This window comes from Colossoma macropomum, unplaced genomic scaffold (assembly GCF_904425465.1).
Source record: "Colossoma macropomum unplaced genomic scaffold, Colossoma_macropomum, whole genome shotgun sequence".
Taxonomy (NCBI): Eukaryota; Metazoa; Chordata; class Actinopteri; order Characiformes; family Serrasalmidae; genus Colossoma; species Colossoma macropomum.
Window position 1 is genome coordinate 6994879 of NW_023494794.1, and position 26188 is coordinate 7021066.

Consider the following 26188-nt stretch of genomic DNA (forward strand, 5'->3'; position numbering starts at 1 on the left):
AATGATGACTCCTTATCAGAAAAGATTGTGGCAACATTGGTCTCTGAAATAGTGACCACATATCGACACATTCTATTTTCTTTGTATCTGACAAGTATAATGAAAAGCACAAATGAAAATGGGACTTTCAGTACAGTTTTTTAATCAACCATTCAGGCCTGATCTAATGACAGACAAATAGTAAATGTACAATAAAGACCAAATTTAACCTCAAGTCTAATAGTATATTCCATGTAGCCAGACATTTAAATCAACGGTTTAGGCTGATCTGTCCTCAGGTATGAGCACCCATACAGGTAAAATGGTCAAGATAAGCAGTTCACTCTTTATGCTGAGTACAGAATCCTGTTTCTGTTCCCTCTGTTCTTGATTTTCTCTTTTCCAGTGGTATTAACTGTCTCTAAAAGCTGCAACACGGCTTCATTCTACCACCAACTCAAAACTCTCAGCCTCTTCAAACTCAGCATTCATTTGGCAGCTAGAAGGTCCAGCTCAGACATCTAAAAAGGGGAAATCAAAGACATAACATTAGAAATACTCTGTAGACCTGAGAAGAACATTCATTCATCCTATATCTCAGGATTTAATTAAGCTTTAGCGCAGATTCACAGGTGGGCAATGAAGCAAAAATATACTACGGTACTTTAAGACATTTTCATGATACACATTCAAATGTGATCGTAACATGAGCGCATGCAAATTTCACTACAGTTTTGTTATTTATCAGCCTCCTTCTTGGCACATCTGTACTATCCAAGTCATATCTGGTAGAAGTGCGTGGAAAGTTCAACGTAATAGTCTAACTGAAAAAAATGCTTGATTTGTGGTTAACTAACCAAAACTGTCATCAATCTCATATATAATGTTAATAGTAAAAATAAAAATAGAAAGAACATACCCAATAATTTGTGCACACAGCAATCTAATACAAAAATGGATGTACTTATTTTACATGCACACTGGTATAAAAAAATACCTTTAAATGTTCCATTTAAATTTTAGTGTGCTTTTTTAACTACGACACCACCCAAATAACAGTCAACACAAAACAAAGCTACTGCAGAAGCGTCTCCCACGCTACAACAATACAGCATAATTTTACTGTCTTAATAAATAACTTTTATTTCACATTTTAGTTTTTCCAGCCATCCTAAATTTAACACTATAAACTTTGATCAGTAGTGGGAGCAGCGCACTCACTGCTAGACCTCAAACTCCACATACAAGCTCAGCCATTGGCTCATGAGCTGTTCAATGCTGTTGTTTTACTGGCCACCACCACCTGCATGAATTAGCACATGCTTCATATAATAAGGTGCTGGTAGGCTGGCGCTTCATTTCACAGATTTCAAAGATTTAAGAAAGGAAAGGAGGACAAATCAAACAACCATTAAAAAAAAAAGTTTGGTCATCCCTGTTTTTTGCGTTGAAGGTAAGTTAACACATCCTCTACAGAGAAAACACTTAATTATGCCATTTCAGCACAACTTCTATCTGTTTATGCTGATGGTTAGATTTATTTCGCTTGATGTTCGCATTTCATTTACTGGTTGTTTACATTTTATATACTGACTGATTGGCCCAAATGCTCCAACTCTACCTGATTTGTTTTACTTGTAATAAATGTTGTTGCAACAACTTAATAAAGCAGGAACTTAACATTTATTTTAAAATCTGAGGTTCAAAGTTGGTTACATTTTTCCATGCTGATCCAAACTAAATTGAACCAAGGCCAAGAAACTGAGGACCAAACAGACCCGTGAAAGGGGTGAACCACGACACCTCCAGTATATACTATTAATACTAATACATCATTGCGGTGTACTGGATATATTTTGAACTGCAGTAACAAACATGTATGTAAACATTATGCTTATATGGGTTATTTTGAGAACAAGTAATTGGGTACTCATTTGAAAAAATTACAAGTATTCAAAGCTTAAAAAATGCTATTTTAACAAGCCCTATATGATACACTGAAAGGTGGGCCTTGAAGTAATTTATCACTACTATGATGACATACCTTGTATTGCCCACCCCTAAGATCTACTATGCAGTATGACCCACAAATGTCCCTTTGTCTCACCTTAATTTGTTGGACCCTCTTCCTCCGAGGGTTTTTCTTTACCAGGCAAACTCCAGGAATGTTCGGGTCAGGTTCTGGGGCGTTGGATACACTGTCGTCAGCTGCTGAGAGGTTAAAAGATCCTCCACAGAGCGAGGAAGAGGCCTGGAGCGCTCCCCTCGACACATCAGCCTTACGGATCACCTCAGGGGTCTGGAGCCTCTCAAACCCAAACAGCGTTTCACGGCGTGTGGGGGATGAGGCGGATTGCGGTTTCGGACTCTCAAAGGATCGGTCACCCATGCTCAAGCGGCTGTAGGACCGACGGACCTTGTTGGACCACACAGCGTCCTGCTCCGGTTCTCTAGGTGGGAGAGGGGGTGATGAAGGTGCCTGGATGGGGGACAGGACAGTAGGCTTGGGAGCTGATGTCTCAGTTTGGGGAGGACTTGAGACTTGGGACCTCTTTCTAGTAGCACTGGATGGTCTTTCCACATTTTCCTTGTTAGGCTCTGAAGACACCTGTGAAAGAAAAGAGTGGAATAAGTAAAATTTGGAAAAATTCTCAACATTTGTAGTGTAAACACTATAGTGTCTTGATGCGTCCTTGACAGCATTAAAGAACCACCTTAGTCAACTGTGTCATCACGGCAGAGACAAAAGCAGATATGTAGCTTCATCTTTGATCTCCTCAACCCTTTGTTTACAAGTTGTATTAGCAGTTCATGTGGTATATATTTGTAACAGGCCTTTCATTTACACAGACATGGACTCACGGTACATTTTTGTCTGACAACAAACACAGCAAGAGACTGACATAGTAAATGTGGGTGATATATTTCCTCCAGTCATGAAATCAAATTACTGGAGATGCATTTGAGACTCATGGAAATGCCAGGTGTAAACAACTATACATCTTGCCGTCCACTTATGATCATATCACTATAGATCACTCTGAATGTTAATACCAGATATGAACAGGGCCTAGAGGTGAGGTGACATGGCTGCCTAAACTAAACCAGCTTTAATTAACATTTCCATGTAGTAACAATCACTGTCCCTTGCCATGAAATGGTGTTGCAGTTTAGGCCATAATTTTTGTGGTTTGAAGGAATGGCAAATTTTCCTAGTACAAAACACAGAACTAAATTCCAACGCAACAAACAAATTAAATTCAAATCATTCTGTCAAGCCGTAATTAACACAAGAACAGATGGAGCCCATGTATGAATGCACTCTGTCAGAATTACCTGGGTTTTCCTTGGGGCAATTTTCCTTACAGTAATGGATCGTTTAACAGCCACTTGTGGAGCCTTGGTGGAAAAAAAGACAGTGTTACTAATACATTCAAAAGTTTGTAGACTATTACTCATCTAACTCTTCTTCCATATATAAAGGTTATTAAATACAAATTCCACCAACTTTTCTGCATAAGTCAATCATTAAGATGTAAACAAAGTAGTCCAGAGTGGTTTGATGTGAAATGCACCATTCTACAGAAACGTTCCAAGTCAGAATTGTTCACAGCACTGGTAATAGGAACCAGGCATCTGAAGTGCTTAATGCCTCTAAAAGCTCCCTCAAATGAAGTGACTATATGAATACGCAGCTGAGACACTGTTTTACACTAGCTTTAAGATAGGCTTTTGGTCTAAAATTAGTTTTTAATACATTTATGGCAGAGGGAAACATACAGGTTGCTGTAAGGCAAAACAGTTAATAGTGAAAAAAATTAACAATATTTTACCATTATCAACATTAGATGTAAAAAAAAATTCAGACATGTAGGTTCACTTGTCATCTTGTATAGTAAACATCTAATATCCATGGCTATATTTACGTTGCAGACATCACATCCCCTGGTTCCTATCACCACCACTGTAAAGAAATTGGAGTCTGTAAGTTTCTTCCTTAAAGCAGCGTTTCACATCAATACACTCTGAATGATTTTCTTTCACTTTCAAAGACTGAATTATGCATATATATATTTTTTTTTAATCTTCCGAATTCCTCTTTAACAGAGTCTACTCTTCACACGAGATGGTGGAACTCCAACTCATCCCACAGGTACTGGATGATGCTCCTTCACTCCCCTGATAGCAAATCCAATGCCCAGCCCAATGCTGTGGGGCTTTACACCTCTCTAGCCAAAGCTCAGCACTGGGCATGGTAACAGTGGGTTCATATGCAGCTGAGCATCTTGTTCTATTGTCAATGCTTTTCTATGAAGATCATAGAAGCTGTGTGTGCAACTGAACTCCTGTGTCAGCAATGGGTGCATCTTTAATAGATCATATCACTACTTAGAAAGAGTGTATGGATACTTTTGGACATACGGCGGAGACCTTGTAAAGAATTAAGAACTTTCCTACAGTAAAGTTATCTAGAAAGCGTAACGTTACTCACTACATATAAACGCTCTTACCTCAACTTTGGGTGGTAAGTTTTCCTCGTTCGCTGACAGTCTCGCAGATCGCCTTCGCGGTGGACTGCCTCCATCTGTGGCTAAGAATTAAACACGAAAAGGACTAAAATAATAGCTAATTAAGTAGCTACGTTTAAAATGGAAAGGTGTTACGATAATTAGAAACAGAAGTTCACAAAGAATTCTTCATTAGCGAGTTAGCTAGCTAACCGCTAGCTAGGTTAACTGAGTAACGTTAACCCTGAACCCACTAACAGCTGTAGCAGTTGAGACGCTAGCAAACGTTAGCTTCTGAAGACAATGACTAATTTTAAATAGTTCAGGTAAGGGGGTTTTCGTCGGCATCACTGTTAGTTACCCAAATCAATTCAATGACTGGACACTTTCGGTACAGGACAGTACTAGAAAGTGACTTACGTCTGCTCTGCCTGTTGTTTTTGCTTGTCTGTCCAGTCGACGCTGGTCGCGGTGTCCTCGGTGTTCTGCCGCTCATTTTGTAAAGTACCGCTAGCTAAGTAAGTAGTAAGTTAAGTGCAGCACCCACTCAAATCGCAAATGCACTTATAAACATGAGAACTCGAGATGCCGTTTAATTTCAATTCAAGTGGTTTCTAGCAGCATGCAAATATCAGCTCTCCACCAGCGTTTCAAAATTGCCCGCCTTATCGTTTCAAAAATGGCGGAACAGCGGTGCTCGACTCGTGAATGAATCCTTTGAACCGATTCTTTTGAACAATTTCACAAGTGCAATTTATTAATAGGCGAAGGACTCTAATAAAATATAATATTGCAACCAAAAATACATTCTTGACATTTTTAGTTAAAAAAAAACTAAATAATAAAATGCGACACTGCATTATTCATGAAGCCTTTAGATGGGCTGAACTGGACACTCGAATCGTTGAAAGAGGCAAAAGGAACCAAGGAGTCAGTTCATTAAAAGGAATCGCACTTCTCATCAAATGAGAAGGTACAATGCACACAATGACATTACTGAGGACTCTATCAGCTTAAAGGAACATCATTTAAAACATGTATAATTAAAATAATTAAACTTATGAATCGCACTGAAACAGCAGCAGCACGCTGCTGATGACCGAAATGTTTTAATGTAGCCGCTGGTCCAGTAGAAGGCGCTGCTCGTAACGCTAGTAGCTAGAAACCGCATCAACATATGAAGTCATTACTTTGCGACTATAGCGGAAGAGACGTGGCAAAAAAATGCTTCCCTAAAGCATACATCGCAAACATGAAGTGGAATAAGTAGACGAAGACATCCCTAATTCGGGGTTTTGGATTAAAGGTGTTGAGCTGTACTGATTCTTCACATCCCCGGTGAGTGGAGTAGCCTTAGTTTGGACGTTAATTGTGTTTAGGTTCTTGACAGTTCGTGTGAAAACAGCTAACGTCACTGTAAACATAGATCTACCAGAGATACCTTAGCGAGCTACATGCTAACGGATGACTACTGTGTCTGACTTACTGTTATACCTGCTGTGCTGTTATTACTTTGACACATAGTTAGCTAACTTGTGTAAATATGTACAGATCATTGATACTGGTTTAAGGTTTTCCTTTAGTTGGGCATGTTGAAGTAATTAGCTAGGTTAGCTAACGCCGAATCTACCCGGTATCCCTGTTTCCTACACAGTGTATTATTTAAAGGAGAATCCTGTTGATTTGTAGATTTGTATATAATTCAGTGGTTGAGATGTGTACAGAATCGTTCAGATGATTAAAATTAAAATGATGTAATGCACTGTAGAGAAACGTAGCTACAGTTTCCAATTTCTTTACATTTTTAGTGACAGAAACTAGACGTTGCGATGTCTACAACTGAAAAAATACAAATAAATTATAATTATAAATAAAAATGTTTTATTTACTGTCCAGTGTCATTTGAGTTTTTATATGTAGTGAGGACAAAATAGTAAAATAGAGAAAAATTTGAAAACAGAATTTTTCTTTGGGGACTATTTTGCCGTACAGTGCCCTTACTATGTGGTAAGTGACAACATGGGTGTGTTTGCTTGTAGTTCAACAGGCAGACCATGGGTCTGTGCAAGTGTCCGAAGCGGAAGGTTACAAACTTATTCTGTTTTGAACATCGAGTCAACGTTTGTGAGCACTGCCTGGTGTCCAATCACAGTAAGGTTTGTGATCTAATTCTTTTGGGTAGCTGTTTACTAAGAGATCTTCTGTGAACTATAGTGCTACTTTTGTGTGTTGACCTATTCTTTTGCTCTTCTGTTGTGCAGTGTATAGTACAGTCCTACCTGCAATGGCTCCAGGATAGTGATTACAATCCCAACTGCACTCTCTGTAATCAGCCTCTAAATTCCCAGGACACTGTGAGGTTGGTGTGCTATGGTAAGTAGGTCTAGAAATTGCCATATATATTTTATGGTCAAACTAGTAATGTGGCTGAGGAGTGGTAGTGTATTATGTGAGGTTTTAAATGACCTCGTTTTTACATGATGATAAACAAAAGATTACTGAGACTGAGAAGCTATCAAAAATAGCTTCATTGGGGCTAAATGGGGCCAAATTTGAGCAGTTCTATAATACTAGACAGGCAAATAGGCAAAGAAATTTGAATGAAATGTTTTGTGTCAAATATGTGACCATTTCCTCTTTATGTTCTTGTCCTATTCCATCTCAGATTTATTCCACTGGTCTTGTCTGAATGACTTGGCCTCACGGCTGCCCCTGTACACGGCACCAGCAGGTTACCAGTGCCCAACATGTCAGGGACCTGTCTTCCCTCCCACAAATTTGGCCAGTCCTGTGGCTGACGTTTTGAGATCGCAGCTGTCCTCTGTCAACTGGGCCAGGGCAGGACTGGGCCTTCCACTGGTGAGCATTATGACAACACTGTGACTGATGCACACAGTCATGTGAAAAAATTAGAACACTTCATTAAATATTTAGTTGTTTATTAAGAAATATAGACAATATTTGATCTTCTTTAAAACAATATCTATAGATAAAAGTGATGTAATTGCATCATCTTTGCAAAAATAATGAAAATTTGACATGATTATTTATTAGAGAAAAAAAGATGCCAATTCCTACTGACAAAAATTTAGGATACTCTATGCACTAATAGCTGGTATTTCCCTGTTTGGCTGAAATAACCTCAATTAGACATTTTCTATAACTGTCTACCAGTCTCTGACATCGACTGGGAGAATGTTTTTCCCACTCCTCCGTGCAGAATTTTAAAGAATTTCTTGCAGCCCGTTTTAAATCATGCCACAGCATCTCAGTGGGCTTTGATTTTGAGCAATTCTTTGGTGAATTTCCTGGAATGTTTTGGGTCATTGTCTTGTTGCATGGTCCACCTCTGCTTCAGCTTCAGTTTTTGGACAGATGGTCGTACATTTTCCTGAGAAACTCTCTGATACAATAAAGAATTCTTAGTGGATTCTGTGATTGAGAGCTTGTCAGGACCTGCTGCAGCAAAGCAGCCCTAAACCTTCACAGTTGGAATGAGGTTCTTGTGCTCAGATGCTGTGCTAAATATGTCTTCCGTTACTGTGCCCAAATAATTTAACTTTGAATGTGTCTGTCACTAATTGTTCCAGAAGTCCTGGTCTTTGTCTAGGTGTTCTCTAGTAAACCTTAGTCTTACTCTGATGTTTGTTTGTTTTTTGACAGCAAGGGTTTCCTCCTTCCATAAATAAGATCAAACTTGTGCAGTCTCTTTCTGATAGTAGATGCATGTACTTTGACATCAATTGTTCTGAGATCTTTTTAAATCACTTCCCAGATTAATATGCATCTACAACCTTCTTTCTGAAAGCCTCTGGGTGCCCTTTGGATCTCGCCATGGTGATACCACTCACTTCAACAATCAAGATCAGTGTCTGAGTTTTAAATAAGACATGCTCCTCCAAAATCCTCACTAGCAATGTTCTAATCATTTGCAGCTGATGTGGCATACCTGATTTTAGTTTTAGGTATTTTAAGTAGTAAGAAATATAGGGGCATTCTGACTTTTTCCTCACAAGAAAATTTTATTAAATTCTATTAATTCCATTTTTTAGAATTCATTTTCAAAGACATTTTTTCAGTCTTATTTGTTTAGTTATATTAATTATCTCTCAGTATTGTTAAAATGAAGATCAAATTTCCATATGTTTAAATATGTTAAAAAAGACAAAAGTTTTCATGGGGTGTCTTGTTTTTTTCACATCACTGTAAATGCAGTAAAGATGTAATGAAAAGTATAGGAGATTACAAGTTCAATCCCTGGGTGGATAGGTTGGGCCTCCCTCTCTTCTCATCACTCAGCAGAATGCTAGCCAAAGGAGGCATCTGTTCGGTTCAGCAGTTAGCATTTTCGTCCAAGTGTGTTCAACTGTCCAGTGATGTTGCGTTAGCAGCAGTAGGAAAATTTTACTCTTGACGTGACTCTGAGGAAGCTTGTGCTAGCCTTCATCAGTCCAGCTTTGGTAGCATTCTGTGACAGGGATAGACCTGGCTAGTGAGTAGAATTGGACATGACTAGATGGGGAGACAAATTGGGGGAAAATGCTATAAAAAGTAGACTGAAGACTGTTGCACAGGTTTTTTTGATAGCTTGGGCCAGTCATGAAACAAAAAGATTTTGTGTTATTTTGTTTATTGCCAGCCATTGCCTAGCTATCAAGATGACATAGTTGCCAGATATATTCAAAACATGAAGAATATATGTACAAAATCATTCTTGATATTATATAGTGATAGGCTAGTTAAAGGCCCACATACTTTTGGACCACGTTAAAACAGTTTGGCCATGGCCCTGCCCCCATTCTACAGTCCATAGTATTGATAGCAATCTTGTTTAAGGGGACAGCCAGGCCAGGGGTCACTGGCTTGACTAATAGCCGTCAAATAGAATTTTAAGGTTATTATAATTATGGATGCGATGATTAATTGATCTGAACTATAATGTTGATTAAAAAAATGGTTGGCAACACATCACATTATCGATTAGTTGGCATGAAGAAGTCCGCGCATCATATTTACATCACGTGATTGAAAAATCAAAATACAGGTAGCGCAAACTGAAGTACAGCGTCTCACCCCAAAAAAAAACAACTTTGAAAACATTTCACTTTAACATCATCTACACTAAGAAGTGTGCAAAACCAAACTCAGCAGGCAGTGTGACCGTCAGGCGTGATTTTGAGAAAGAATACACATTGCATCCACAGCAGAAACTTGGTTGCATATTGCACAGCATGGTTGGATATTAATACCTTACTAAAACTGAAGTCATGACTAAAAAACAGCACGTCACTATCTGCTTTTCTGTTATTTGTGTTTTAGTTTAGCCGATAGAATAAGCAGCCTTGACTAAAAGAAAAAGAGCTGCATTTTGAAACTCTTGGTCTAAGCTGATCGGTTAAACTACATGGTTTTCAGGGCTGCTTTCACGCTAATGAACACAGATGGATATTTTGAATGAGTTGTTTCCATGAGGTCACGAAAACTAACATAACACATATTTATTTACATAAATCCACCTGCTTGGCCTATAACAGTTTAACCCTACCTACACACTGAAGTTTTAAGAAGTGTTTCAACCCACACTGCTTTTTGAATGAGGCACAATGCAGGACAGCCAATCAGAACAGAGCTCATTTATTTATATCAATCTTAAAGGCACGGTAACAAAAACAGCCTGTTTAATAGTGAAAAAAAGGATAGGAAAATGTTCATGTAAAAACAATGTTTTTGGTACATAATACAACATAAACCTAATAAGTCAACCTAAAATACAAAAAAACTGTATTGATATTGACACTTGGACTCTTGGCTGTTGAATGATGGTTTATTCCAGATCTTCTAAAACTTCTGTATCGCATTTTCTTCAGGTTGAAGACAAAGATGAGATTGAGGAGAGCACATCACACGATGTCACTGACTATACAGATTGGACTTTTGATGGTGAGTTTATAAAGATTTTACTCGTTCAAAGACCTTTTCTTTATATACAACATTTTGAGACTGTGTTACATGTTGGTTTACTCCTTTTTGAAAAGTGTTTAGCACGTAGAATTCTCCACAGCTGGACTCATTGTACTTCTACCTTAGTATCTTTGTTATTACAGTATGTAGCACCAGAGGCATTATCAGAGCAAGTGACTCTGGTTGAGGCTGAGTTATAAATGTGATACTTCGTAATGCCCAACATTGTGGTTTTATCACAAGAAATCCTGCCTTCAATAAAAAGCGCTTTTCACCTGGTTGGCATAACCAGGAAAAAGCCACACTTGTTGTGGAGATACAGTGCTGTGGAAAAGTCGTAGGCCATCTGGAAAAATGACATGTACAGCTAATTATCTGGGCAATATTATAGTGTTTATTTCTTTGGGGAAAAACTGAAATGACAATAAATACATAGAATCACAATGTATTGTTTATTTTGTGTCCACTAACCTCTAAACAACTTATTTATATAAATTATTTTGGTTATTTTATCTTAGACTTCAAATATTTTTAAACACTAGCTTGGGGGTTTAAGCTCATCCCCCATTCAAGTAGATTCAAGCCCGGTCTTTTATAAAAATCCTCTAATCTGTCTGCACGTCAGCCTCGGCTGTGGAATCTGTGTCTGCCTCATACACTCCAGAGCCGACGATCAGTCCGGTGCCTCCACATCAGGACATGGGGTTGAGCCACAGCACACACAATAATGGAGGGCTGGGGGTCCAAGAGCACTCCGTAATCAACATGATTGCAGCCACTGCGCCTGACACCATCACTATCAGCAAAGGTATAGTGTTTCCTATTACTTCAAACATTTCTCTTAGTAATTTAGCTTTATGCTAACTGTGGTAAATGAACCCATAAGACAGAAATTGACAGTGGTGTTTTCATTCCATAAATGTAAACTTATAATAGTCATTGGGGTCTATGGAACCCACAAAGCAACAGTCTGCAACAGGTTGTTGTGCAATAAAATAGCTCCTTCCTGTCTGCCACATTGAGTGGCGAACCCCAAGCAGTTCCTGACTTTGCTTTTAACTGTGTGTTAATGCTGCTACCATTGTTATTAACTCATATTCTGTATCTTCTCCCAGCCTCCTCACCTAGAAAAGTGTATGACACACGAGAATCAGGCCACACTTCAGTGACGCAAATCGACTTTGATGACGATAAATACCGGCGGAGGCCAGCCCTGAGCTGGTTTGCGCAGATATTAAAGTGAGTTTTTGAATATAAATGCAATTCCACGCTGTGCAATTAATCATGTAATTGTGTATTTACATTTAGTTAGTATAGTAAAATGATAGTGATACTCTAATTCTAGAGTTCTTAAGGTTGGTTGCATACACCATATATACAAAGGTATGGAGACAACCCTTCTAATTTGTGAATTCAGCTGCACCCATTGCTGACACATGCATTCAAATGTACACACACATAGCTTTTATAATCTCCACAACAAAGCACAGTAGATATAACGGGATGCTCTCTGCACATGAGCCTAAGATCACCATACCCAATGCCAAACTTTGGTGGTTAAATGTATTATTAGCTAACTTCGGTTCTAGTATTTTATATGATATTCCTCTCAACAATTTTTCTACCTCTCGACAGGAACCGCCTGGGGACAAAGAGAAAAACCTTGACGCTGAAGCAGAGAATCGTCATGTTTCTGCTGATCGGTATGATTGGCTTCTTCACCCTCATCATCATCATGGCTAAACTGGGCCGGGCTTCGGCCGATGAAGACCCCAACCTGGACCCCATGCTGAACCCTAACATAAGGGTGGGCAACATGTGAGGAGCGAAAGGCCTCTACTGCCTCTGGACCTGTGGTGCATTTCACCACAAAATCCAGCTCGAATAGAACAAAACGGAAGCAGGAAGTGACCTTCAGAGCGCTGGGACCAGCGAATAGACGCCTCCTATGTGGCATTGCAGGAATGGTGACCCAACACTTTTTCTGTCTGGTGGTTGGAGGAAGTGGCTGCCTTCTGTCTTTCCTTAGTCTGGCTGCCGGCAGATGCAAAAGTGTTTATACCAACGTATCTTCTAATGCTGTCTTCTATGAGTCAACACTGAATTTGCACTTAAGAAGACAGAAGAGTGTGTAAATGTTTCATTAGACCATCTTTAGTTCTTGATGCATTCTTGTATACTAAAATGCAGTAATCAGGTGGGTGGTGGGGAGGTGACTTTTTCTTAAAGCAATACGGCCAATCGGACACATTGTGCTTCTAGGTGTTTTGCAGTTTAATATGTTATTCATTACAGAGCCTGACCGATATCTTGGTTGGCTGATGTTATTGGCTGATTAGCCTCGGTTTTAGCGAGCTGTATCTGCGGAGAACTCTTTCCATGAAGAGAAATAAGAAGCATTTAACAGAAAACAAAATGGCAAATAATTTGAGGTAGCTCCACCCCTAGTGCTGCAATTCTTAGATTATTTAAGACTGAGTTTCTGCTGTTTATTTGAGTTTAAAAAACTCAACCATTTACTACTGACAGTCCTATCAGTCAGTAAAGTACTGTTTATTTAAAACTATTGGCGTATACAATTTAAAGTCTAAAATATAAAAACAAATTTATATCGACTGATGTCAATTATCAAAAGTTGTAGCCCCTTAATATCAGTATTGTACCGTAATTCGTTCTTGTATCTGTTACCAAGTCTGCCGTTCGTGGCTCCAAACAGCATCTACAACCAGTGGAATGAAGATGTGTCCAAGTACAAGTGAAGTCCATACCAAATCTTTGGAATGTAGATGGGAAGAATGATACAGAGTCTTTAACTGACTAGATAATTTGGTTAAACACTTTTCCTGTGTCTTTCTTGTATGTTCCAAATAATACCTGGATTTTCAGATTAAAAGCTGAATCCACAGAGCTGTGCTTGAAATCATAAACATAATTCCCCAGAGAACTTCCATGTGGCTTTTGCGCTTTAAGATTTATTTTTGTCTGTATATCTGATTGAAACTATGATATTGAAATCATCTCTGGCTGTGTTAACACTACACTGTTGTTTGCACTTTCTCCCCTTTTACAATTCTTGCCCTGCTGTTCTTTACTTTGAAATGTTTCTCAATGTATGATGGGAGATACTGTACTGTATGAACTTTACAACAGACACCGGAGCTTCTTTAGGAGAGAAGAGATATGTGATAGTACGGTATTAAACTCTGAGGATTTCACTCTGTTCACAGCAATCTCGCTATTAAATGATGAAATGTAAAAATTGAAACTTATTTCTGTTTTCTTCACACTGTGTTTCAGTAGTACATAAGCATCAAGATGATTGCATCAGCAAGAGATTGAGCTAGTATTATGAAGGTGTAAACAGCCTATATGAGCATTCAGGCAATTAAAAAAATTACAAAAACATGTAGAAGGGCTGCACGATAAATCGTATTTTCATTGTTATCACAGTATACGTTTTTGTGATAAACACGGATCAAATTACCCCAGAGTGCCAGAATGAGGCAATTACATGGCCGAGAACATAGAGTCAGAAGCCTGCCTAGTGCTTTCTGTGCTGGGTTCCACCTGTGGAGAGTTGTGTGTAAAATATGTGAAGCAGTAAAAGTTACTGTTACATCAGGCTTGCATTATAAGGATACTTATGATCATTATTTTAATTGTAATGGATCACTTGTCATATCATCATAATCATGATAGCCAACAGCTTTATCAAACACTATATGTTATGTCCATATCGTGCTGCTCTTAACTGCAGTGGTATATTTTAATTAAACCGTTGAATAAACCCTGTAAGACCAGTTTCCAGGACATGAATTAGGTTTTTTTGTATTTTTATTTTAAAGAATACTTAATGAAACTAATCTCATGGTAAATCTAAATCTTTTAACCTCACTTTAAAAGAAAAGAAAAGTTGAAAAAACTATTTTCACATGTTGAAATTTAGGGATTAGGGTTTAGGACAGCCACCCCCTCATACAAAGTACCCTAGAAATTATTATTTTGTTTACATTTAGCTTATACCTATCTCAGTTAATGCCTGGGATTTAAACAGATCATGCATTTGCAGGATGCATCATTCTAAAGAGGCCTGTTAAGTCAGAATTGTTCGCAGTAGAGGTGATAGGAACTAGAGGTCTAAAGCATTTAGAGAGCCTCTAAAGGCTCTCTCACAGACAGTTTTCCGCAAAATGGATACCAATACATTTCTTGGGGCCTGATATATTGCTTTACAATAGTTTGGAGATGAGGATTTTGGCAGAGGGTTACAGGGAGGGCACAATAGTACCCAAGGAAAAGGATTTTTTCTGATGTTATTTTTACTATAATAAACATTACATATAAACATTCAGAAGACGTGTAGGTTTGCTGGTCATTTTGGATAGTACATGAAATATATTTGCATTATGTTCAGTAGACATCACGACCCCTGGTTCCTATCACTACCATTATAATGAAATCCAAGTTGGTAAGTTGCTCTATAGCTCGTCATTTCACATTAAACCACTATGAATAGCGTTTGTAATGATTAAACTTTGCAGAAATTTTGAAATACTGGTGGAATTACCCTTTCATTCTGAAATTGAGGGTATTAATAAGGAGTTTGTTTCCTCTTTGCTGCAGTAACAGTTTCTACTCTTCTGGGAAGGCTTTACACTAGATGTTGGAACATTGCTGTGAGGATTTGATTTGCAGCCACAAGTTGTGAGGTCACATACTGATGTTGGATGATGAGATCTGCCACTCCAGCTCATCCAAAAACTTTTGGAAGGAGATTTATCACTCCAGAAAACACAGTTCCACAGCTCCACAGCCCAGTGCTGGAGGGCTTTATATCCCTTTAGCTGACACTTGGCATTGGACATGGTGATCTTAGGCTCATGTGCATCTGCTCCATATAACAAAATCTTAGTATTACAACTGCAGCAGTGACTCTGCAGCACCAGATTGTAACTGCTTTGCTTTGTTGGGTGAAGGGTGTGATATGCGACTCACAGACTAACAACAGTGCGATGAGTCCATGCAATGCATTCATACAGCCCAGCACATACCAATAGAAACAGACAACCAGGAACAGCTAACCATGAAATTAACACAAATACACTGATAACTGTACATATTTATCAAGTATTTAAAGCGCCCATGTCAAATTTCCCTCACTTTTTTAAACATTAAAGAGCTTGAGGTAATATGTAAACACTGTTAAAAAAAATCCATTCACTACCCAGTCCATAGAGTCCATGTATGGAAACCCAGCTGTTGTGCCTTTAAGACTGATCTATGTAAATGAGTTCTGTTCTGATTGGTTGCCCTGTATTGCGTCTCATTCAAAAAGCTGTCAAGGCTGAAACACTCCTTATAACTTCAGTGTGAATGGGTGGAGAACCTTCTATAGGCTGAATAGGTAGATGTATGTAAATGTGTTGGTTTTGTGACATCACGTCGGTATCTTTCCACATAGGGACTGGACAGACTGGAGAATGAAGGTATGTTGTGAAATTTGAATTGTGTTTCCATACAAGATCAAACTCTTTTATTTAGATATGATATGGGCCCTTTAATGTTATAAAATATCATTAGAATAGTCATAGTAATGTCATATTAGTGACAACCAGCCTATCATAACAAGTGAAACACAGTATCAGGGAGAGTCTCATTTTGCTTGATGATGAGGTGGAGGTGGCTCACCCTGGTGCCATATTTCCACTGTTTTTCATATGGTTTTGTACTGAGCACGAAGCATTGTGGGTGATGAAAGGTCTTGATGAATACACCAGCTGAGTCCTTCAGTGTCTCTAAAAAGAAAGATGCATTTTTCTGATGCATGTGCAGTCCTGCAGTCCACATTTGTGCGTGCTTGCCATTCAAAGTGGTGCTCAGTAGCGTCATCTATGTGCCTTTACTTGGCCTTAATGCGGATTCTGAAGCAGCTAAAGGTGATAAAGGTGAGGACCAGAGTGGATGGGTTTTGTTTACAGCTGTTGACATTCAGATGCAAGTTAAAATGTATTTGTTTATTAATTGAACCAGTAATTCAGCTGCATTATGCTTGTAATCTGAACAGAGCCACTGTAGATGACTACATTTAGCTCTTTTTAAAAAATGAATATAAACAATAGGCCAGTTTGTCCAAAATGCACAAGTTTAAACCAAGCATCCTTGAGGTTTCTTGCTGTATAGGGCTGCACATTGTTGAAGTCACCAAAGTGTGGACTTTCAGGAGAGCTGCAGGGCTTAGGGTGACATTTGAGACTGCTGGGCCTATGGCTGCAACCAAAACTACATATTTATGTGCTAAATAGTATGTCAGAATAGTACACCACCATCAGAAGAACAATTTAGGAGTTGTACGTTAGTATTAACCTTTTTAAAAGCGACTGGCTTATTAGATAGGATATGTTAGCAAAAAGTAGGGAAATCTTGTCCATACTCCACCATAGCCAGTGCTTAAAGAGGAATTCCACCCATTTTTCAACACTTCTGCATAATTCAGTGGTTGAAATATAAACAAAGTCATTCTGAATGGTTTGATGTAAAATAGTTTATTTGCAGAGAAACTTACAGAATCAGATTTCTTTACAGTAGTGGTGATAGGAACCAGCAGTGCTGATGTCTACAATGCCAATATAGCTATTTTATTCACTATCCAAAACCACCAGTGAACCTACATGTGTCTTTGAGTTTTTATGTAATGTGATGGCAGAATAGTGGTAAATATAAAAATATAAGTTTTATTTAAAGACTATTTTGCCTTCAAGCATCTTTCATGTTTCATGTATCCCTCCACCATGAATGGATTAAAACACGTTTGAGAACCAAACTTCATCATAAAACTACTGTAAAAAGGCAGTCTCAGGCAGTGTATTTATAACCATTTCATGTAATACCTTTCTGGAAGGGAGGTTTTAGAGGCATTAAACTCTTCAGAAGTCTGGTTTTTAACACCACCACTGTGAACAATTCTGACTCTGTAAGTTTCTCTAGAACGAAGCATTTCACACCAAACTCCTCTGAATGACTTTGGTGGAGGCTTCTAGCCAACCGTCTAAAGGGGGCGCTAATGCAACACTGTGGATGTGGTGCGCCTGAAAGCCAAAGAAGAAGAAGTAGAAGACGACGAAGAAGAAGGAGAAAACCCTGAAGGCCAAAATGACGGATGCTTCGGTGAGTATTTGATGAATCTCTTGCTTTTATTTTGCTGCCTCAAGCCGCATTCAATCCGCTAATATGTTGTATATTCACAGGTGGAGATCGTGGAGGGCTGCCGTCTTCCTGTGCTCCGGAAAAATCAGGAAAATGAAGACGAGTGGCGTAAGTGCTCTCCGTTAGCATCCGCTGCTAACGCGCTAACTGAATAATAACAAACAGCGCGCTGTCATGGCGGAGCAGCATGTAAACAAAAGACAGGCATGTGTATATATAAGCAAATAATAAAACAACTTCATACCATTATAGCTGTTTTGAGAACATATATTGTACATAAAGTCCGACTTGTTTTCCGTTATTGCTGTCATGCGACGTTGAGGCTGTGAAGTTGTTTCCCGAAGCTGATGACAAACCCGTTCATTCATAAAGTGTCCTGGAGATATTTTACAAAACAGAATTTCTTAGTAAAGCCGAAATACTTGATCCCAGCTCCTTCTTCTATTGGGCAGACTTGATTTGAGCTTATCATGATAACTTTAGTGAGAAACCCTGTTTTGTGAAGTAACTCACCTGAGGACTTAAAAGCAGTCATACTTCAGGGAGCTGTTGAAGCTGATTGTTCTTTCCTCTGTAATGTTTTACTTGATTGTAAAGCGTTTAGCTATACCTAGATATGTGATAATGCAGTTGCTTCAAATGTGTCCACTATTTAACTGTGATATTTCTCATCTCCTCTAGCGTTGGCTGAAATTCTCAGCGTCAAAGATACTCTTGGGAGAAAGCTCTACTATGTTCACTATGTTGACTGTAAGTACATTTGTTTATATGTAGCCACAAAACTTGAGCATCAGTGACTTACACTAACTAGTTTTCGAGGTGTTTCACAGTTAAGTAATATGCCACATTCTGACATTTTTTTAATTTTATTTATTCATATCTTCATGTATTTATTTATTTGTAGTTAACAAGCGTCTGGATGAATGGGTCACTCCAGACCGGCTGGACATGAAAAAGCTCCAGTTCCCAAAGAAGGAGGCGAAGACACCCACGAAGAACGGTCTGCCTGGGTCTCGGCCCAGCTCACCAGATAGAGACGTGGTAAGAGAGGCCACATTAGATCATTTTCACCCCTGCCTACATTCAGCACTTACCAGTTCATTACACTGTTCTGAAGTCCCACTAACTTGGAGCCAGTTTTGCGTTTTTTTTTAAATGAATACATGAAATATTTAAATGCATAAAAAAAATTTTTCTTTTTTTTCCCGATTGCTGTCATGTGAAATTGTTTTCCAAAGCTGATGGCAACCCTTTTCTTGACTGTCCTGGAGGTGTTTCACAAGACAGGTTTTCTGAATAAGGCTGAATGACTTGAACCCACAGTAAGGACTGTCCAGTAGGAATGTGTCTTAACCTTTCTCCTATTAGACACGGTTAACTTTGGGCTATAGTTATTAGGTTAGAAACCTTGTTTTGTGAAATACCCTCGCTGGGGATGTTTTGAATACAATCCAGTCATATCAACGTTAATGTTATCCGCTCTTCCTTTTGAACTATTTTACTTGACTTTAAAGGTAGATCCAGGGATGTGTTAATGCAAGATTACCAGAAAAGTCACAGTCATGTACAGGTGTTCACATGATTTGTACTCTTTAATTCTGATCTCTTCCTTTCTGTTCAAATTCAGAGGAAGAGTCTAGATCTCAACGTTCAGTCTGCTTCAGCTCCTTCCAGAGGCAAAACCCTTCCCACTCCGGTACTGATAAACTTTGCCCATTCTACACTAAAAACACCCTTTTCAATTACTGCAAGACATTTGAATGAATGGGCTCAATATTCTGTGCTGCTTGAAAAAGCCCCGATGAGGTCCTCTCCTGACACTTGCCACAAAGTGGAAGGGATGTGCTTAAAGTGACTTTTGCCTCATCTGTCTTTGATGAGACTATATTGCACCATATGGTAAGAGTATATGGCCACAGTTAATAAGTGCTTGCAGAAGAAAAACAACTATAGGACATGTAGATTTTGATTGTTGGTTGATCAAGTAAAGTCAACAGTGATTGAAAACAAAGCTTGTCAGTGAACATTAGAAAGGGTAAGAAAATCCTATTTAACATGCCTGTGTGTGCAGCAAGTCATAGCAATGTGTAAATATTTGACTATTTTACTCTGTATATAACAGTATATATGTGATTTATTGTGTAGTCTGTATGGTGTGGGCCATCATGTTTACCTACAGATCTCAGTAATACAGTTCTTATTTTTGGGTGCATAATTTCGTTCACTTTTTAGCAAATGTATATTTAAACAAATAGTGGTGTGGTAGAAAGACATATTTGAATGTTGTATGTTTATGTCTCGTTAAAAAAGGTAGTTTTGATCTTATTCTGATTGCGTTTTACAGAAGAGAAAAGCTGAGTCTGTCTCTTTGGCATCTCAAGTTTCTGCTGTGACGTCAGTGCCTTCGCTTCCCAGCTCTGCAGAGGCCTCGCAGGCGTCCGTGTACCCAGCAGTCCGAGAAGCTTTCAGCACTAAATCCAGAGAGGACGAACAGCTCACCTCGATCACCACGGTAACGGTATTTTCTCTCTCAGTTCCACAACATCCACAGACACTTGACCTGTTGTTTAGTTATTAATATAGCTTTTACAACTCTGTTCTAGGGTGTAGGGGAAAATGGCCTTTGTGCTTATGTGCGTTTTCTCTCTGGCAGAATGGCACAACGAGGCGTATTCTCCCATCTCAGCCTGGCAGGAAGAGGAAGAATTGCGGTACAGATGAGGTAAGCACTCTGATTTCTCTGATCCTCAGAACTTTTTACTATTTAATATCCACCTTATGTTCCATTTAAGACTGTGTGTCTGCACTCCCATGTTCATTTAATTGGAAAACCACTTCATGTTTGGACTGCAATATGTTGCTTATTGCCCCATTATTAGGAATGTCCGGATCTAGTTATTATCACAAATTTGAGTCATATAAAATCAAGTTTCTGCTGATACTTTGCAATTTAATAGATAATATAGCTATACAGTGTATAGTTAGAGTACATTACAGTTAGTAAGGTAAGTGCAGTGGAGCTACGTGGCTAATATAATAGAAGTCTAGGTTACTCTAGAAGATCTTAAGTGACCTAGACCGCTCGAAGTTCAGACACCAAATATGTCTTGGCCAAGCAAATACTTTTTGGCTAAGCGTGAAAACTGTCTAAATTAGATTTTTTGTTGTTGTTGTTGTTAAACCATTCCTTAAATGTTGAGCCCTGATAATTGGTAGCTGATTGGTTAGTCAAAACAAAGAGTCAGGGTTAATGTAGCCAATACGATCCATTAAAATATGGTCAGGACATCCCTACCCATTACATGTATCATCTGTTTGTCTATAGTATGGGTCCAGATATCAATTAGACACGTAGATATAAAATCCAGATATCTGTTAATATCTAGTAAACTTTGAACACATGCATTTGTTATTAATACACTAGCAGTGACGATGCAAAGTCTACAGTGACCATCAGGAGAGCTTCATACACACCTGCTAAAGCTACTGATAACATACTCCTGCTCACTAACACCTGAGAATAGGGCTTTTTGTCTAGCACTGAAAACACTCACTATTTAACTCAAACTGCACATACCAACACAGACTCCTTACTGAGCAGGAAAACAGAACAAAGACCAGAAATCAAGCCCACCCTGTTATTAAAGAGTAAAATCTGCTATGCTGCGACTTTTTTCCTCCCCTCTCAAATGAAAGTGTCCCAAAGCCTTTGCAACCCTTTTGTTTCTCTTGATAGATGATAAAGGTATTCCAGTATAACAGCCCTCGCAACGCCAGTGGCTGTCTGCCGCCAGGAGAGGTTCGTCTCATTTCTTTATCATTGCCTGTTTGCTGTGTGTCTGTCGGAGAATAGAGAGCAGTGGCCCCACATACATGAGTGCTGTACAAAAGTCTTCATTTAAGCTCAGGACAAAGAGAGGGAGACCTGACTATAGTTCAGCATCTGTTCTGAGAGATTCTAAATATATTGGATCTTATAATAGTATGTGATGTGTCCATTAACATTAGAGAAGAGTTAAAATATTTTTTTTTGTGCTTTCAGTTGAAAACTTTCATCAGCAAGGATTTCATAATTTACAAAATGAAGTGTAAGAGAAATTTTTCAAGAAATAATTAATCATTTTTATTGAATTATTAATGGTAAGCCATTTCAGTTGTTTTCCTGATTTGTCTTAAAGTTCAGAATTTTACCCTAAAACTCTCATCACACTCCAAAATACACATTAAAAGTACAGAAGAGGCATCACTTGTTAATAGATAATTTTGAGTGTCTGTCTTGTAACTTGTTCCCTAAACTCCACCCCGGCATCAGGACTCTCAGGACAGCTCGGACGGAATCCCATCGGCTCCCCGCATGACTGGCAGTTTGGTGTCAGACCGCAGCCACGATGACATTGTTACGCGCATGAAGAACATTGACTGCATCGAGCTGGGTCGTCACCGGCTCAAGCCCTGGTATTTCTCACCGTACCCACAGGAGCTGACTTCTCTGCCTGTCCTCTACCTCTGCGAGTTCTGCCTCAAGTATCTCAAGAGCCTCAAGTGTCTGCAGCGGCACCTGGTGAGAGACGCATTCTTCACAGCTCACAGGACCTTAGTACAAAGCTTTCCTGAGTTGAAGTTAAGTGTTAGAGGACCAGTGGTCAATTGTATAAAACATCTAAAGGGAATTTTAATCTTAAGTTTCCCCCTTTACATTAATTAAAATGTGTAACATTTCTTCAGGGAAGCATTTAAGTGGAATTTGAAAATATTAATTGAGTTTTAGACCCTAAGTTTAATTTTCTGCTTTAAATTCATTGCTTAAGCATTTAACTTAAGATAAATACTTTTGATGTTTAATGGAGGTGGCCACAGGATTAAGAACTACAGCAGTTGTGGTCTCTGGCTCAAGACTACCTTCATAAACCTTCTAGACTGCTGGATGTTACTGCCAAGGCCTAATATTACTTTACTGAATAAGAAATGTCATTTGTCTGCTGATTTCTCCTGTCATACTACTTTTTCTCCTGTCAGATTACTAGATATAACTTGCATAATTTTAACTATAGCGTTTATCTAGTAATTTTGGTCATTGCAGTGACCAAAACTTTTGATTCTCAACAAATTAATGGTTATTTTAATATGTTAATTTAACTTCAGTTTAAACACACAGAGTACATTTAAATGGTATAAAACAGATACCATATTATTGGATATTTTTAGATTAGGTTTTCAGTATCTCATGTGTTGGGGGAGCAACAAAAGATTATTAAAGGCTCAATATTCATAACTAGGTAAATGCATCAGGTAAATGTTGTGTTTTTATTGTGCACAGACAAAGTGCAACCTCCGGCATCCTCCAGGAAATGAGATCTACCGCAAAGGGACCATCTCCTTCTTTGAAATTGACGGCAGGAAAAACAAGGTAAATTGCTGTCTAACCTATTTCTTGGAGTAGTTGAACTAGTATCAGTTATAACCACACAGATTTAGGTTATTTAAGGTCAGTGTAAGATCTGTCAGAAACCAACTTAAATGTTTGTTATACTAACTTAAATGTTATACTTGTTGCTTGTTTTGCAGACATACTCCCAGAACTTGTGTTTATTAGCAAAATGCTTCCTGGACCACAAGACCCTGTACTATGACACAGACCCTTTCCTATTCTACGTTATGACAGAGTACGACTCCAAGGGCTTCCACATAGTTGGCTACTTCTCTAAGGTGCATTTTTATGTAAATTACTGCACAGAATCAGAAGTGTTATATAGTTGAAATGACTCGTAATGTCACCTATTTCGTATCATCTAAACTAAAACACATAAGGGGCTTGCTCCAACAATTCATTAATCTCAACCATGCATTTACATTGTGTGCTACTCTTCCAAGGAAAAAGAGTCAACAGAAGATTATAATGTGGCCTGCATTCTGACGCTGCCACCATATCAGAGGAGAGGCTACGGCAAACTGCTGATTGAGTTCAGTAAGTTTCTCAGCTCAGAATGAAGCTGGTGCTTAAAATTTTTTTTCTTTGCTTTGCTGAAAATTTGATTAATGCTTTCTTGACATCAGTTTTGCAAGTGCCTGATATGTGTCCTGTCTTTTTCTCAGGTTATGAGCTGTCTAAGGTCGAGGGCAAGACGGGTACTCCAGAGAAGCCTCTGTCCGATCTGGGTCTGCTGTCTTACCGCTCGTACTGGTCTCAGACCATTCTGGAAATACTCATGGACCTCAAATCAGACAACGGGGAACGACCGCAAATCACCATCAAGTGTGCAGTCTCTGCCTTTATACACTATGGACTTGTATAGATTGTACACAATCAAAATTTATTACAGAATCTAGATATACATTCTGTTAAATATATATTTTAATGGGCTACCACAAATAGAATATTTGTTGTACACCTGCACACCTGATTGTTTTGTCTTGTTTGCAGTGAAATTAGTGAGATAACCAGCGTAAAGAAAGAGGACGTAATATCAACTCTACAATACCTCAACCTCATCAATTACTACAAGGTAATAATTAGTGCTAATTAAAATCTTTTTAATGTTTACAAAGTCACATGACAAATTAGTATTTTCTGTCCTGAGGACAGATTTTATTGCCCTGTAAACATCTTCACGTAATTTCACTTCAGTTTTAGGATGTAATTCAGAAATATTAATGCATCCATAAACTAGAAAATAGTATAATAATGTCAGACGGCTGAACTTGTCTTCAAGTTGGAGGAACTACAAGTGTGCAGTCTGACCTGCTAATACCCTCATCTGCTCTCTTCCTCAGGGTCAGTATATTCTCACTCTCTCAGAGGATATTGTAGAGGGTCATGAACGTGCCATGCAGAAGCGCCACCTTCGGATCGACCCTAAATGTCTACATTTCACCCCAAAAGACTGGAGCAAAAGGGGCAAGTGGTAGAGACATGTTGCACCGTGGGACCCATGGCACACAATCTTGGAGACCTACTAAAAACCTGGATGACCAAGTGGGCCTCAGAACTTGCAGACCTTTAGTAACAAACCTGTCACAATCAGACTTGACTAAAAGACTTGAAAACACTAGTGCTTAAGTGACCAGCAGCTATAATCTTCATCTAAACATTGGACATTGGTGGTTGCTTCTTTTGAGGTGCTTCGCTGTTGTTCATATTTTTCTTTTTTTGTGTCTCTTCTCATCACTCCTTTTTTGTCCAGTTAAGTCTAAATGAACTGCTTAACTAATAGGTTTCATAAGAAATCACTACAGCCGCTTTTCCTCCTATCACAATGTGGAAGTGTCAAATGAGATGACTGTCAGAAACAATGTTTGGTCATTTAAGGTATTTTCTATCAGAACAGCAACCTGTGGATTCTGCACAACCACTATCACATATTCACCCCCTCAGGCTAAACCTGAGCATTGATCATTACTGACTGTATATAATGCACATTATTCTCTCACTCTCTCTTTTTGTAAAGGAAGTTTAAATGTATGTTACTGCATGTCTGTGTGCCATGTTGAACTGTTACAAAAATGTAAATTGGGATACTTGTACAGCTGTTAGTCTTAAAAAAAAAGTAAATGACTACTTATAGCTGAAAGGGTCCAATTTTATTTAGGGTATTTTGTTTTGTGACTAGATATTTTCTTATTTATACTAATGAGGTGAAAATAGTTAATCAAAATACTGATTAAGAAAATGTAGATTTTTTTTTCCCCCAGACATTCTGGAATGTGGGAATATGAATCAATCTTAAATCTTAAGTCGTTCAGCACATCAGCAGCACACATTTGCCACGTAATGAATTTTATACCTTGCTCCATCACTAGCTGTGTAAAAATAATTAAAAAATAAAAGGAATAAAGAAATATTCATAGTAATCTTTGTATCTGTGTAGTACATTTATACATATAATGTATTTGTGTGCTTCACAGGGAGATTGGAAGACATCAATAATATAAAAATCCAGTGATGTCCATAAATATTTGGAGGTCAACATAGTTATCATAGGTCTATCACAGCATATTGAAATTGAAATTAAATAATATGAGCTCCAAGTGCAAACATTCAGCTTTAATTTGAGGGTATTTATATTCAAGGTTGATCGGATATAAGTGATCCAAAGCACTATATCTGTCAAGTGTGGTGAATATAGAGTTGTGGCATAAGCATGTATGGCTGCCAATGGAATAGGTTCATTTGTATGTAGTGTACTTATATTTAAGCAATCCAAGACTTTGGGGTTGTTAAACAATTTAGATTTGTCACGAGTTTATTTTTTTTGTAATAAAAATACCGTCACACACTGTAGATCAGGAAGTGAGACTGCATCCCTGTCCCTCATGACAACATGAGCAGTTAGATCCCATAATTTTGATGGAAATGTGTCCCGAAGTCTGAAAAACATTAAGAATTGACACTACCAAAACATATTCTCTAAACTTTTTTGTGTTTTAAAACTATATATATCATGATTTTATGTGCGTACAACTGTTCAGAGCCATGTTTGCTAGCCATGAACTTGCTACCATTCAGCGTTCTACTCAAAATTACCTTAAAATGTCACTAC

General features: G+C 38.4%; 3 protein-coding genes across 5 annotated transcripts; 2 read left to right on the forward strand and 1 right to left on the reverse strand.

The window, feature by feature from the left end:
• Positions 1–333: 333 nt before the first annotated feature.
• On the reverse strand, positions 334–5164 carry cdca5 (cell division cycle associated 5). Of its 2 annotated transcripts, none has more exons than XM_036580924.1 (5): positions 4908–5164; positions 4491–4570; positions 3316–3378; positions 2087–2587; positions 334–500 (listed from the first exon to the last, which is right to left on the reverse strand). In XM_036580924.1, the coding sequence occupies exons 1-5, from the start codon at positions 4981–4983 to the stop codon at positions 468–470; spliced, it is 753 nt and encodes a 250-aa protein (XP_036436817.1). In that variant the 5' UTR covers positions 4984–5164; the 3' UTR covers positions 334–467. The 2 variants fall into 2 exon arrangements, with proteins under 2 accessions (XP_036436817.1, XP_036436818.1); XM_036580925.1 differs by having other exon boundaries at positions 334–478; positions 2064–2587.
• A 533-nt stretch (positions 5165–5697) lies between these two features.
• Positions 5698–12816, forward strand: zfpl1 (zinc finger protein-like 1). Its single transcript, XM_036579988.1, has 8 exons — positions 5698–5825; positions 6527–6643; positions 6749–6860; positions 7153–7346; positions 10355–10427; positions 11074–11256; positions 11564–11687; positions 12084–12816. Exons 2-8 carry the CDS (start codon positions 6542–6544, stop codon positions 12268–12270), a joined length of 975 nt encoding a protein of 324 aa, XP_036435881.1. The 5' UTR covers positions 5698–5825; positions 6527–6541; the 3' UTR covers positions 12271–12816.
• Positions 12817–17480: 4664 nt separating this feature from the next.
• LOC118814400 (histone acetyltransferase KAT5-like) lies at positions 17481–25449 on the forward strand. Of its 2 annotated transcripts, XM_036579989.1 has the most exons (15): positions 17481–17612; positions 17693–17759; positions 18333–18401; positions 18556–18692; positions 19279–19347; positions 19996–20163; positions 20305–20373; positions 21388–21450; positions 21964–22212; positions 22969–23058; positions 23217–23357; positions 23523–23616; positions 23745–23904; positions 24073–24154; positions 24423–25443. In XM_036579989.1, exons 1-15 carry the CDS (start codon positions 17598–17600, stop codon positions 24555–24557), a joined length of 1608 nt encoding a protein of 535 aa, XP_036435882.1. In that variant the 5' UTR covers positions 17481–17597; the 3' UTR covers positions 24558–25443. The 2 variants fall into 2 exon arrangements, with proteins under 2 accessions (XP_036435882.1, XP_036435883.1); XM_036579990.1 differs by lacking the exon at positions 19279–19347 and having other exon boundaries at positions 24423–25449.
• Positions 25450–26188: the final 739 nt, after the last annotated feature.

Bases quoted from the DNA above. Each gene is read 5' to 3' on its own strand.
- cdca5 (XM_036580925.1), bottom strand. From the start codon at position 4,983: ATGAGCGGCAGAACACCGAGGACACCGCGACCAGCGTCGACTGGACAG. The intron at 4,571-4,907 runs GTAAGTCACTTT...TTTAATTCTTAG, and splicing joins AAACAACAGGCAGAGCAGAC to CCACAGATGGAGGCAGTCCA. The intron at 2,588-3,315 runs GTAATTCTGACA...TTTCTTTCACAG, and splicing joins TTGCCCCAAGGAAAACCCAG to GTGTCTTCAGAGCCTAACAA.
- zfpl1 (XM_036579988.1), top strand. From the start codon at position 6,542: ATGGGTCTGTGCAAGTGTCCGAAGCGGAAGGTTACAAACTTATTCTGT. The intron at 6,861-7,152 runs GTAAGTAGGTCT...ATTCCATCTCAG, and splicing joins TGTGAGGTTGGTGTGCTATG to ATTTATTCCACTGGTCTTGT. The intron at 11,257-11,563 runs GTATAGTGTTTC...ATCTTCTCCCAG, and splicing joins CACCATCACTATCAGCAAAG to CCTCCTCACCTAGAAAAGTG.
- LOC118814400 (XM_036579989.1), top strand. The intron at 17,760-18,332 runs GTAAGTGCTCTC...CATCTCCTCTAG, and splicing joins GGAAAATGAAGACGAGTGGC to CGTTGGCTGAAATTCTCAGC. The intron at 23,358-23,522 runs GTGCATTTTTAT...TACTCTTCCAAG, and splicing joins TAGTTGGCTACTTCTCTAAG to GAAAAAGAGTCAACAGAAGA.